Source organism: Etheostoma cragini, chromosome 7 (assembly GCF_013103735.1).
Source record: "Etheostoma cragini isolate CJK2018 chromosome 7, CSU_Ecrag_1.0, whole genome shotgun sequence".
Classification (NCBI taxonomy): Eukaryota; Metazoa; Chordata; class Actinopteri; order Perciformes; family Percidae; genus Etheostoma; species Etheostoma cragini.
The window spans coordinates 9,295,527-9,307,281 of record NC_048413.1 but is presented as its reverse complement, the minus strand read 5'-3'; the positions used below and the strand labels follow the sequence as shown (position 1 = coordinate 9,307,281).

Below are 11,755 nucleotides of genomic sequence, written 5' to 3'. Positions count from 1 at the left end.
AGTCTTTTAGTATTTTCAGTTTCAGTAGAACTAGCTAGCCTACCCCACTACATTTAAGGGATCACTTTTATGCCTTAAAAATAGTATGCAGAATTTAAATTACACTAGCCAACTTTATATAATGTAGCTGTGGCGTTACATTACGCAGCTATACGACACATTAATGCTATAGTATAATAGCCTACGCTAGTTAGCTAACCCTAGCATAATACTCACTTTTTTATGGCATGTCGTAATTTAATTTTAATGGCTTTGTAACGTTATGTCCATGCATATGTAAAGCACTTTCAATTGATTTGTGTCTGAATTGTACTAAATAAAGTGCCTTGCCTTAATTAGATCCTGTAAAATGCATTTGGCAAATGTTGCATATATTACAACTAGAAGCTTCTGTTACATTAGCTACAGCACTAGAAATAAACAATGAAAGGGTGATTCTTTTTCCTTTTTTTTCTTATTCTCTTTTATTTCTAATCTTTACAAAAGTGCTTTTCTCCAAAATACTCATGTCAAGTTGTTGATTTCATTACATTTACTCAAGTACTGTACCTAAGTATAATTTTGAGGTTGCACTTTAGTTAAGTATTTCCATGTTTTGTTATGCTACTTACTTCTACTCCACTACATTTCAGAGCGAAATATTGCACTCTTACTAAACTTTATTTACTTGACAAGTATGGTTCCTTGTTACTTTGCAGATGTACTGTAGATACAAATATAATCAATATGATATATATAATATATATTGATATATATATATAATATATGTAATATAAATTATGATATATATATATATATATATATATATATATATATATATATATATATATATATATATATATATATATATATATATATATATATATATATATATATATATATATATATATATATATATATATCATAATTTATTTTTTTATTAGGCGACTACTGGGCAGCTTGATTATAACAATATTGTTATAATCAAGCTGCTTCAAGCACCAACATTGGTGATGTGTAGCCTACACCAATGCATCAATGATTTAGTCCAGTAATTTACAACTCTGCAATTGGCTATTCTGCATATGAGCACTTTTACTTTGGGTATCCTACTTACATACTTTTGTAATTTTACTTCAGTAAGATTTTGAATGCAGGCCTAACCCAACAATGTAGTATTACTATTGTTACATAAGTAAAATATCTGATTACTTCTTCCACCACTACCCATGACACCATACTTGTTATTGCTATGACAGCGAGGATGGATAAGCACATATAGAGAAAATGTACTGCTCTCTGGGATTCCTGTGTTGAATGCCACAGTAGATTATAGGACAATGCATTTTATAAATTTTCTGTGTAGAAGGTGTAGTATTTCATTACGTCTTAATTTCTAAATTTAGCAACTATAGCTAACAGATAAATGTAGTGAAGTCAAAAGTATATTACTTTCCTATGAAATAGAATAGTTTAAAGAAATATATTATAAAGTTACTCGCAATTGTACTTAGGCACAGTAGCCTACTTGAATGTGAATGTCACTAGTTACACTCCACCACTGCAATTACCAAAGCTAGATCAATATTAACTCCTTGATGGATGCCAAGAATCAAACGGAATGCTGCCGCCCCCCTTTGGTAAGACATGAGCTTTGCAGGTGGCTATAAAGTGTTTTACAATATTGCTCCAGGTTTATTCAGTCTAGTAACTCTATTAGCATAGGATGTTTCCCAAGGACTTTTTCTCCCTTCCCTCGCTCTTGCTTACCCATTGTCTATCCATACCTATTTGTCACTGCAGAGCCCTTTAGAAACCTAATAACTATTTAAAAGGTGTTTGTAATGCGTAAATTACCTAATCTTATTTTGAAAAGTAGAACTACTAAAACATGTCATCAAACCTCTATTAAGGAGACTTTTTAATTGTACCTCCAAAAATATAAATCCACGTTTGCTTTATTTCACAAACAGAACAGTGCTTGTAGTGTGAATTAATATTGGATTTTTTTCCAATAACAAAATTAGACTAATACAATTTAAAAAAGGTATATCATTTATTGACTTCTTACATTCTAAAAGAACAATGAAACAAGCCATTTTTTTACCAGCAGAACATTAAAGCCAGATCAAGGCTACTGTACTGACACTATAACAATGTTAAAAAACAAAAAACCTGTACATTTTTGTACAAAGCATGTTTTACTATTTCCAACTAAAAAAGCACATTGAGTTGAATTTACAAGGGATTGATTATATTCAAGAGGCATTTAGTCAATCAAATAAAAAAAAATGCAACAAAAACAAGAACATAATAAATTCAAACATCTTGGAGAATTTTCATATCTCTGATCAACTTGATTATACTAAGCCTTTTTGCAGGTCTAGTTGGACAGGCTTATTGTCTTAAGTGGTCCATGCGGTATGATTTTTATTCTGTCTACTTTGGTCGTGCATTGCTTTTATTTTCATCATCGTCCATAATTAGTTTGGTTTTAGTTTCCACACACACACCCTGTTTTTCAGTTTCATTGCCTAGTGCCTTTTTTCCTTCTGCATCCTCTGTACTTGCATCTACAGGGGTGTTTATTTTACCAGCAGGACTTTTCTCCTGCTCCTGTCTTTGCCCTTTGACCAACTCTCTTTCTCGACTCACTGGTCTACCTCTACTCCACTCCCTGTCTGTTGGGTGACCTATTTGTTTTCGTTTCAGGCTGAGGACATCAGGATTATTGATCATTCGATTTGGGAATCGTATGAGACCTTCTGTTGGAGTAGGAAGTAAGGCAGCTCTGTGTCTATGGGGCTTTCCTGCTTGATGATTTTGTAGATTGTCAAAACCGTGGCATGAGTTTCCTCCTCTGTTTTGATCTTGACCTAGGGGTCCCTTGCATGGTGCAGAATTTGGATCACTAGGGCCTTGGCATGTGTTAACTTGACTAATATTGAAGTGAGGTGATGCCGTCATGTTTAGCCCTCTGCGATCACACCCTGGGCCCCTTATATCTGACCCTTCCGTGTCATCCTTCATGGCAGGCTCATATCCCATTGAGTCTAACCCTCTGCCCATCATATCTGGACCTCTTCTCTCAGACCAAGGGCTCTCTGTGTATGTATCCCATCTCCCAGGCCCATATCTTAGATCTGAACTTTCAGGTGCTGGTCCCCTATCTGTTTTCCCAGGCCCTAGCCTTCTTATGTCTGGGCCTCTACGTTTCCTTTTAAAATCATGCTCAAATCCTTGTCTACCTGTTTCAGGGCTTTCCATATCTACATGTTGCCTTTCAGATCCTAGTCCCCCACAATTTGACAACCTCCCATCAGTCCCTGGACTTTCAATGTTTGAATTTCTGTTTTCAGGCCCTTGTTGTCTGAAATCTGGTCCTCTGGGGACTCTTCTATCAGTACCCTCCATTTCAATTCCTCTTCTGCTAGGGAAATCCATAGAGCCTGGAGCTCCACTACGAGCCCCAGGTCCGTCCATGTTTGTCCCTCTCATATTACCCCTGAAGTTTGGCTGCCTCCAGTCATTCCCCATATCTGGACCCCCTCTTATATCTGATACTGGTTCTGTCATGCCTAGACCTCTTCTATTAGGACCTTGACGTCTATTGTCTGGATCTCTTGGTCCACTAAAATTTGGTCCAGGCCCCCTTCTGTTTGGCCCAGCATCCCCTCTATCAGGCTCATTCCATCCATTGCCAGGTCTTTCCCTATCATGCCCTGGGCATACCATATCTGGGTTACCCTGAACAGGCCCCGGACCCCTAACACCAGGACCACTCCAATCATCTTCTGGAGCTCTCAAAGGGCCTGGAAATGGCATAGGTGGTCTTTCATGTATAGGCCTTGCCCCCCTATTTTCAGGGCCTCTCCATTCTCTATGAGGACCTTGCCTATGTTGTTCTTGAACCTGCTGACCTGGACCTACTTGGATGGGGCCTGGACCCCTATTGCCATGTATTTTCCAATCATCTCTTGAACAATCTCTTTCAATTCCTAGAGCCTCCATATTGGGCCCTGTTCCTTCTGACCATTGCTCCTCTGTGTCTGTGCCTCTCCTATCAGGTGTAGAGCCCCTGAAGTTTGGCCCTGGTCCTCTGTTTCCCCTAGTAGGCCTTGGACACCTCATGTTTTGACCTGTTTCAGGTACTTGGCCTTCTATAACTGAGATCTCTTGGATTAGTTCTGACCCTCTAAAGTCAGCCCCTTCCCAGTCATCTCTTCTTTGTCTTAGACCGTCTTTATTTGGGGCGTTATGCCTGATGCCTGGGCCTCTAAAGTCTGGACCACCTGATTTTCTCCATTTTGGTTCTGGGCCCTCCATATCTGGACCTCTCCTCTCGGGCCCATGCACACTATAGCCTGAGCTGCCTGGATCTTGTCTGCCAGGCCATGAACCCTCAATGTTTGGACCTCTCCTCAGACAACCTGGTCCTCTAAAATCCGGACCTCTTGGATGTTTCCTATCTAGCCCTGGGCCCTCCATAACAGTCATTTCAGGCCCCATATCTCTAAAATGTGGACCTCTCCTTTCAGAACCAGGGCCCTCCCTATCTGGAGGTCTTCTTTCTGTCTCAGGACCCCTGAACAGTGGGCCTTCTGGAAAGCTCCTGCTGTTTCCTGTTCCCTCCATCTCTGGAGTTCTCCTGTCAGGCCCTGGGCCCTCTCTGTTTGGACCTGAATGCTGATGCCCTGGTCTCCTCATGTCTGGTCCTCCTGGCACTCTCCTGTTGGGCCCTGGACCCTGCATACTGGATCCTGGTCTTTCTGGCCTTGGTCCCCTGATGTCTGGACCTCCTGTGTCAGGCCCTGGGCCCTCAATATTTGTTTGTCCGCTTCTTGGCCCAGGACCCCTGAAGTGTGGTCTTCCCTGTTCTCTACTGTGAGGCCCTGGACCTTCTATACCTGAACCCGTTCTTTCAGGCCCCAGTCCAGTAAAGTCAGACCCAGGACCCATTAAATAAGTGTTTTGATTTCCTGGGCCTCTTCTGTCAGGCCCTTGACCCTTAACATATGGACCTCTCCTTTTACACCCAGGCCCTCTAAAGTCTGGACCATCCGGATCTGGTGCTCTACTGTCAGGCTCTTGATTGTTCATAGTGTGACCTCCCCTTTCAGACCCTGGTCCCTGGAAATCTAGAACATCTATTTCTGTCCTGTCAGGCCCTGAACCACAAATAGCAGAAGCTCTCCTATGAGGTCCTGGTCCACTGAAATCTGGACCTCCTGGTTCTCTTCTGTCAGGTCCTGGAGCTTCCATGGCTGGGTCTCTTCTTTCAGGTCCTGCTCCTCTGAAACCTGGACTTCCATAACGTCTACGGTCAGGTCCATGACGCCTCACAGATAAGCTTCTCCCCTCAGGCCCTGGTCCTCTAAACTCTGGACCCCCAGGTCCTCTCCTGTCAGGCCCTGGACCCTCAATCAATACACCTCTGCTTTCAGGCCCTGGTCCCCTGAAATCTGGACCTCCAGGTCCTTTCCTGTCAGGCCCAGGACCCTCCATATCTGGACCTCTCCATTCAGGTCCAGGACCCTCCATTGCTGGACCACTCCTTTCAGGCCCTGGTCCTCTGAAATCTGGACCTCCAGGTCCTCTCCTGTCAGGCCCAGGACACTGCATTGAAAAGTCTGTGCTTGCAGGCCCTGGTCCCATGAATTCTGGACCTCCGGGTCCTCTCCTGTCAGGCCCAGGACCCTCAATAACTTGACCTCTTCTTTCAGGCCCTGGTCCCCTGAAATCTGGACCTGCGGCTCTTCTCCTATTAGGCCCAGGACCCTCCATTACTGGACCTCTCCTTTCCGGCCCTGGTGGTCCAAAATCTGGACCTCCAGGTCCTCTCCTTTCAGGCCCAGGACCCTCCATATTTGGACCTCTCCATTCAGCTCCAGGACCCTCCCTAGCTGGACCTCTTCTTTCAGGCCCTAGTCCTCTAAAATCTGGACCTCCAGGTCCTCTCCTGTCAGGCCCAAGACCCTTCATGGAGAAGTCTCTGCTTTCAGGTCCTGGTCCCCTGAAGTCTGGACCTTCAGGTTCTCTCCTGACAGGCCCAGGACCTTCCATGGATAAACCTCTCCTTTCAGGCCCTGGTTCACTGAAATCTGGGTCTCCAGGTCCTCTTCTGGCAAGCCCAGGACCCTCCATACCTGGACCTCTCCTTTCAGGTCCTGGCCCGCTGAAATCCGGCCCTCCAAGTCCTCTCCTGTCAGGCCCAGGACCCTCCATACCTGGACCTCTCTTTTCAGGTCCTGGCCCTTTGAAATCCAGACCTCCAGGTCCTCTTCTGACATGCCCAGGACCCCCCATGGTTAAACCTCTCCTTTCAGATCCTAATTCACTGAACTCTAGACCTCCAAGTCCCTGCATGTTAGTTACAGGGCCTTCCATAGCTGGACCTATCCTTTCAGGCCCTGGTCCCCTGAAATCTGGACCTCCAGGTCCTCTTCTTTCAGGCCATGTCACCTTGAAATCTGGACCTCCTGGTCCTCTCATGTCAGGTAGTGGAGCCTCCATAGTTGGGCCTTTTCTGTCAGGTCCTGCTCCTCTAAAATCTGAATCCACAGGTCCTCTGTTGTTAGGCCCCGGGCCCTCCAGAGCTCGATCTCGCCTTTCAAGTCCTGGTCCTGCAAAATCTGGACCCCCTGGTCCTCGCATGCCAGGTCCTAGATTGCCCATAGTTGGACTTCTCCATTCAGGCTCTGGTCTCATTAAATCTGGACCTCTTGGTCTTTGCCTGTCATGCATTGGAACCTCCATATCAGGTCTCCTCATTACAGGTCCTGGTGTCATGAAATCCTGATCCCCTGGTCTTCTCCTGTCATGCTTAAGGTGACCGCTGATTTCAGATCCTGTTTCTTTAAAGTCTAGGTCTGCAGCATTCATTGTGTCCTGCCCCTGGTTCTCTATGTTTGGACGACTCTTATCAGGTTGATTGACTCTCCATTCATCTTGTATAAATTGCCTTCCCCTGACTGGACCTGATCCTTTCATATCTGGCCCTCTCCAAACATCTCTTATTTCTGATTCTCTCCAATCTGGACCCCTCATATTTGGGCCCAGGCCTTTATTGTGACTCCTCATTTCAGGACCAACAAAACCTGGTCCTGGACCTCTCCAATCTTGATTTGTAATGTTTAGCATCCCATCAACCCTTGTATCTGAGCCACCCATACTATCCATATCTTGACTAGGCCCCATATAACTTATTTCTGTCAAATCTGGCCTTCTTAAATTATGCATTGTTTCTGCTTCTGTCATGTTAGGGCCAGGGACCATCCTTTCAGTCCTTATATTGGGCAGTGGTTCATTGAAATGTTCTCTAGGCCCACTACTGGAAACTGGACAGCCATCTTGCTTTGATTGCATTTGAACTCTCCCTGAGCCTCTAAAAGATGGACCTAGACTTGGATCTCTTACACCTCCGCGCCTCATAGCTGATCTCATACCACCAGTATGTGGACTTTCAACTCTATCTTTTTGGCCTCTTCCTATAATAAATGGAGCCCTACCTTCTATCTGTGGACCCCCGAAAGACTGATCTCTCCTTATTTCCATCCCACCTGGTCTGACATCTGCATTTTCTGAACTTGGATGATACATAGTTGATAAAGGATCCCTTGTGCCCCTTATGTCAGGCCCAGGTCTATATGATGGAGGGCCCTTCATGACTGGATCTCCCCTCTCATTCTGTAGGCCTGATCCTCCCATATGTGAATTTGCAACAGCTGTTACAAGCATTTTTCCTCTTACTTCTAGTTTGCTGTGTCTAAAATAAGGGCCTGGACCCTTTACTTCTTGGTTAACACCTGGCATACTAGAACTCTGCATATTTCGCACTGGACTTATCATCCCAGAACCTCTTATGACCGGCAATGAACCAATTCTATCAATGTTGTGTTGTTGAACAACTGGCCCTCTAAAATTTGTCTCTGCACCCTGCATTCTTGTCCCTGGGTCCCTCACATGTTCCCCTTGGCCAATTATAGCTAGGTCTTGTGTGTCTGATCCAGGACAAATTCTGGGACTTATGCCTTGCATGCCTGTACCTCTCATATCAGGCCCTGGGAATCTAATTCCTGTTTCTCTAAGATCTGTCTGTGGTCTCCCATGTTCAAGTTCTTTCATATGTGATCCTGCATTCCTCATTCCTGGATCACTTATGCCAGGTCCTGGATGCTTTGTCACAGGGTCTATTTTAGATGCTGAGCGCCGAATATCTGAGTCTGTAGCTAGATCTGAATGTCCTCCCCCATGACCCAGTATTGTTTGTTGCTTTAAGTCTGGACTTCCCCCTTCTATTCGTTTGTCTTCCTCTATCATACCTGTATCACCGACACCTGAGCTCTGTAGCTTTAGGGTTCTAAAATCCATATTTCCAACATTTGATATTGGACCTCCAACAGTTGGCCAGAGTATATTGGACATTGTTGCTTGACGACAAATAGGCAGAACATTATTTTCAATTTTAACATGTGGCATTGAGACACTGGTGTGCAGATCAGGAACTCTGATTTCTTCAGTCTTAAGAGAGTCAATTCCTATGCTGCAAGGATTTACAAACTGTGGATCTGGATCAGGGCTCTGAGGAGAATCTCGAATGGGAGGATCAATTACTCTTAGAGGAACAGTACTTTCAAACTTGTTTGAAAACAGAGTTTCCTGTTGAGAGGGTTTCTCAACCTGTGTAGAAGAACCACTACATGAGTCATCATGGTCGCCAACTGAAGTTGTTTTAAGCTCCTGGGATTTGGGTGGTTCTGAAGTCTCAACCTTCACATTGTGAAGAAGTGAATGGGAACGTGGAGAAAAGCCTTTATCAATGCTCTCATCAAGATTACTTTTTAGCTGGTTTCCATCAGGGGTATTTTTAATAGTAACTGAGGTAAGTAATGATGTGTTACTCTCTACAAATTGTCCAACAACAGAGTCCGGAGCATTACAAAGAACACTTAAAGGCTTTGATTTCTCAAGGACTTGAGGGGAAGGTTCTCTATGCTGTTTTGGTGAAAGGGAGCCAGAATCCTTTTTTCCAGTAGATGATGGGGATCTTCTACGTCCATGAGAATGTCTGTGTGTAGAATGCCCTTTACTGTGGTGACCTTGCCGTTCAGACTGGTTTCTAGCTCTATGCCTTGACCTGTCCCTTTCACTTCTTCTGTGTCTATCCCTTTCTCTACGTCTCCGGGAATGTGAAGGAGAACGGCGCTGTGATCTTCTTGAAGGACTTCTATGGAGTTCCCTTTCACGATGACTCCTCTTCTTTGGTGATAGTCTTCGCTTTCTGCTGTGGTGCGCATTCAGAGGAGTGCCCTTCCGGCTCGCACTATGCCCTGTTCTAGACAAAGATGAATCATGAGTCTTTGTACTGCCTCCTTGAAATACATCATCTTGAATTTCATTAAAAAGTGATTCATCCTCAGGATCATAAGCTACATCAGAATCTTCAATCTCTCCAGCCGAGGATTCCTTAACATTTTCCTGCGTTTCATCTTGCTCTGTAACATTATCTGCATCATTTTCCAAATTAAGGACGGCAGTTGTGTCTTCTAGCTTAACAGCTTGTGATTCTACATTCAAACTGTCCACAGTCTCTGTAAGGTTGCTATTTTTGTCTGTTGATTCTGACAGTTCACTGACTGGCAAAGATTTTTGTGGGGGAGACATCAGGGAATCAGAAACAGAAAAGTGAGCCATGAACATGCCCACAGCCTCTCTCTGTTGACGTAGTGCCTCTTCCTGCTCCTTCAACTGTCGTTTTTGCTCTTCAATCTGCTTATTGAGCTCTTCGAGCATCCGCTGTTGTTCAGTTAGTGTTGCAGCGCAGACAACCACAGTGCCCATAGGAATGTTCTGCCTTACTTCTGGTGGGGTAGAGGTTAGCACTGGAGTGGAGGTAGGAGCTGGCGTTTCAATCTGGATAGGAATTGGGGCTGGACATGATGAAGAACTTGACGATTGAGTTGGAACAAGGGATTTTGTCCCAACAATATCACTTTGAATATCTGCAAAGATGGTCTCATCCTCTGGATCATAGGCCACACCATCATCTGAAAAGCCTGATACTGCAGGGCCATCTGCCTTAATTTGTTCTATGCTCTGAGGGGCAACCATTCCATATCCCATTGCTGGATCATACTCCTCTTCTGGGTCATACGGTCGGTCAAAGTCATTTTCTTCTTCTTCTATTTTTTTAACTTTTGATTTCTGTCCATACTGTTCGACAATTGGATCCACCATGGATCTGGTCTGAGAAAACATTGGGACTTTCTTAATACCAACTGTTGTTGTTGTTGTTGTTGTTGTTGTTGTTGTAGAACTTCCGTCAGAAGAGACGGCAGAGTCAGTTTGTTTTTTGCCAAACAAACTTTTCAAGATGGCCTGCAGTGGTGTCTTATCACCGGATGCTGTTGTGGGATTCTTGTCGGAGATGCTATTAGCAGTTGACTGAGTGGCTGAGGTAGGAACAGGAGTGTCTGTTCTAAATGAAGTTAAAGGAGATGGTATGGTAACTGATCCAGAAGAGGAAGAGTCTGAAGGTGAGCCAGGGCAAGGTGGTGAGCTAGGAGGGGTGGTGCTAGCAGGAGTCTCTGGATCGTAGGGTTGGAATATCTCCAATTTGTCAGAACCATAGAGGACTGGGGGTTTTGGTATCCACATAGGGTCTTTGGACATATGAACTTTGGGTCTCTTCTCTTCAATTTCCTGAGGCAAACTTCCGGGACGTTTTGCCTTCTGGATGACTGCCAGACCCAGCAGGAGATTGGGCCTGTTTCTTTCAAGCCCTGTGAAATAAAGAAAAGTGAAATAAATAAATCATTGTAACAAGTCTAAATTACTGACAATTGGCTCCACATTGTTAAATTTTTCTAAATGCTTGACTGACAATATTTGTCAGAAAGGTTAGATAACTATTCATATTCACAAAATGTATAGGTGTTGGTACAAGACTTTTAAATTAGGGCTGGGACCACTAATTGTTTCATCAATAATTACAATAACAATTGTAAAAATAATTGAAAAACAATTCAAATGACAAAACAACAAAAATGCTTGCTTGAAAGCATTGACTGCACGTGAAATATTTAGATTTAATTGAACATGTTTCAATTTTTGTTAAAAACCTTCAGAGATTTACAGCTAACGTGTTTTACTTTCTTTCTTTTTTTTTTTACTTCTATCTTTTCTGTGATCCACTTGACCTAAAGAGAGTGCAAATTTTGTCACTACAGCTCTCAGTTCTCAAGACCTTGTAGTGGTTTAGACTCCTGTGCTCAAACCTATGTGGCCCAGGATTGTCCCTGATCTGCAGAACACACAAAGTAACATATTGGGATAATAATCCCATTTTGACATTTTGTAGAAAGACTTGGGTACTTTATCTTACATCATAAGAGATGAAAGTGAGCAATGTTTGATTTTGGAACAGACCCAGTCTTCCGTATTCTGACCTATTCTGACGTATGCCTGTTTTTAACTATAAAAACAGGAGAAGATTCATTTGGTGAGATATTATTCTTGGGCCCTGAAAGTGTTGATATAGGTCATCATAAAAGACTATGGGCCCCATTTTAACGATCTAAGCACACGGCGTGAAGCAAATGGCGCTGGTGTTTGGCATGTCCAAATCCACTTTTGCGAGTTTAATGGTGGAAAAAAAGGGTCCGTGCGCCAGGTGCCATGTTCAAAAGTGTTGTAGTTGGTGCCTTTATAAGTTCATAGGTGTGTTTTGGGCATTTGCAATAAACCAATCAGGGTGTCATCCTCCAATCACTTTAAA

General features: G+C 43.6%; 1 protein-coding gene across 23 annotated transcripts in view; it reads right to left on the bottom strand.

The window, feature by feature from the left end:
* Nucleotides 1–2,011: 2,011 nt before the first annotated feature.
* The window catches only part of si:ch73-181d5.4 (death-inducer obliterator 1), a 40,495-nt gene continuing 30,751 nt past the window's right edge, over nt 2,012–11,755 (bottom strand). For 2 of the 23 annotated variants that reach the window (XM_034877177.1, XM_034877178.1), the window contains 2 exons: nt 5,646–10,760; nt 2,012–5,564 (listed from right to left, as the gene is read on the bottom strand). In XM_034877177.1, coding sequence (XP_034733068.1) covers nt 2,419–5,564; nt 5,646–10,760 — 8,261 coding nt within the window. In that variant the 3' untranslated portion in view covers nt 2,012–2,418. Of the gene's footprint in view, nt 5,579–5,645; nt 10,761–11,755 lie in introns of those variants that run through there. The other 21 variants (XM_034877194.1, XM_034877183.1, XM_034877179.1 and 18 more) reach the window with 21 other exon arrangements.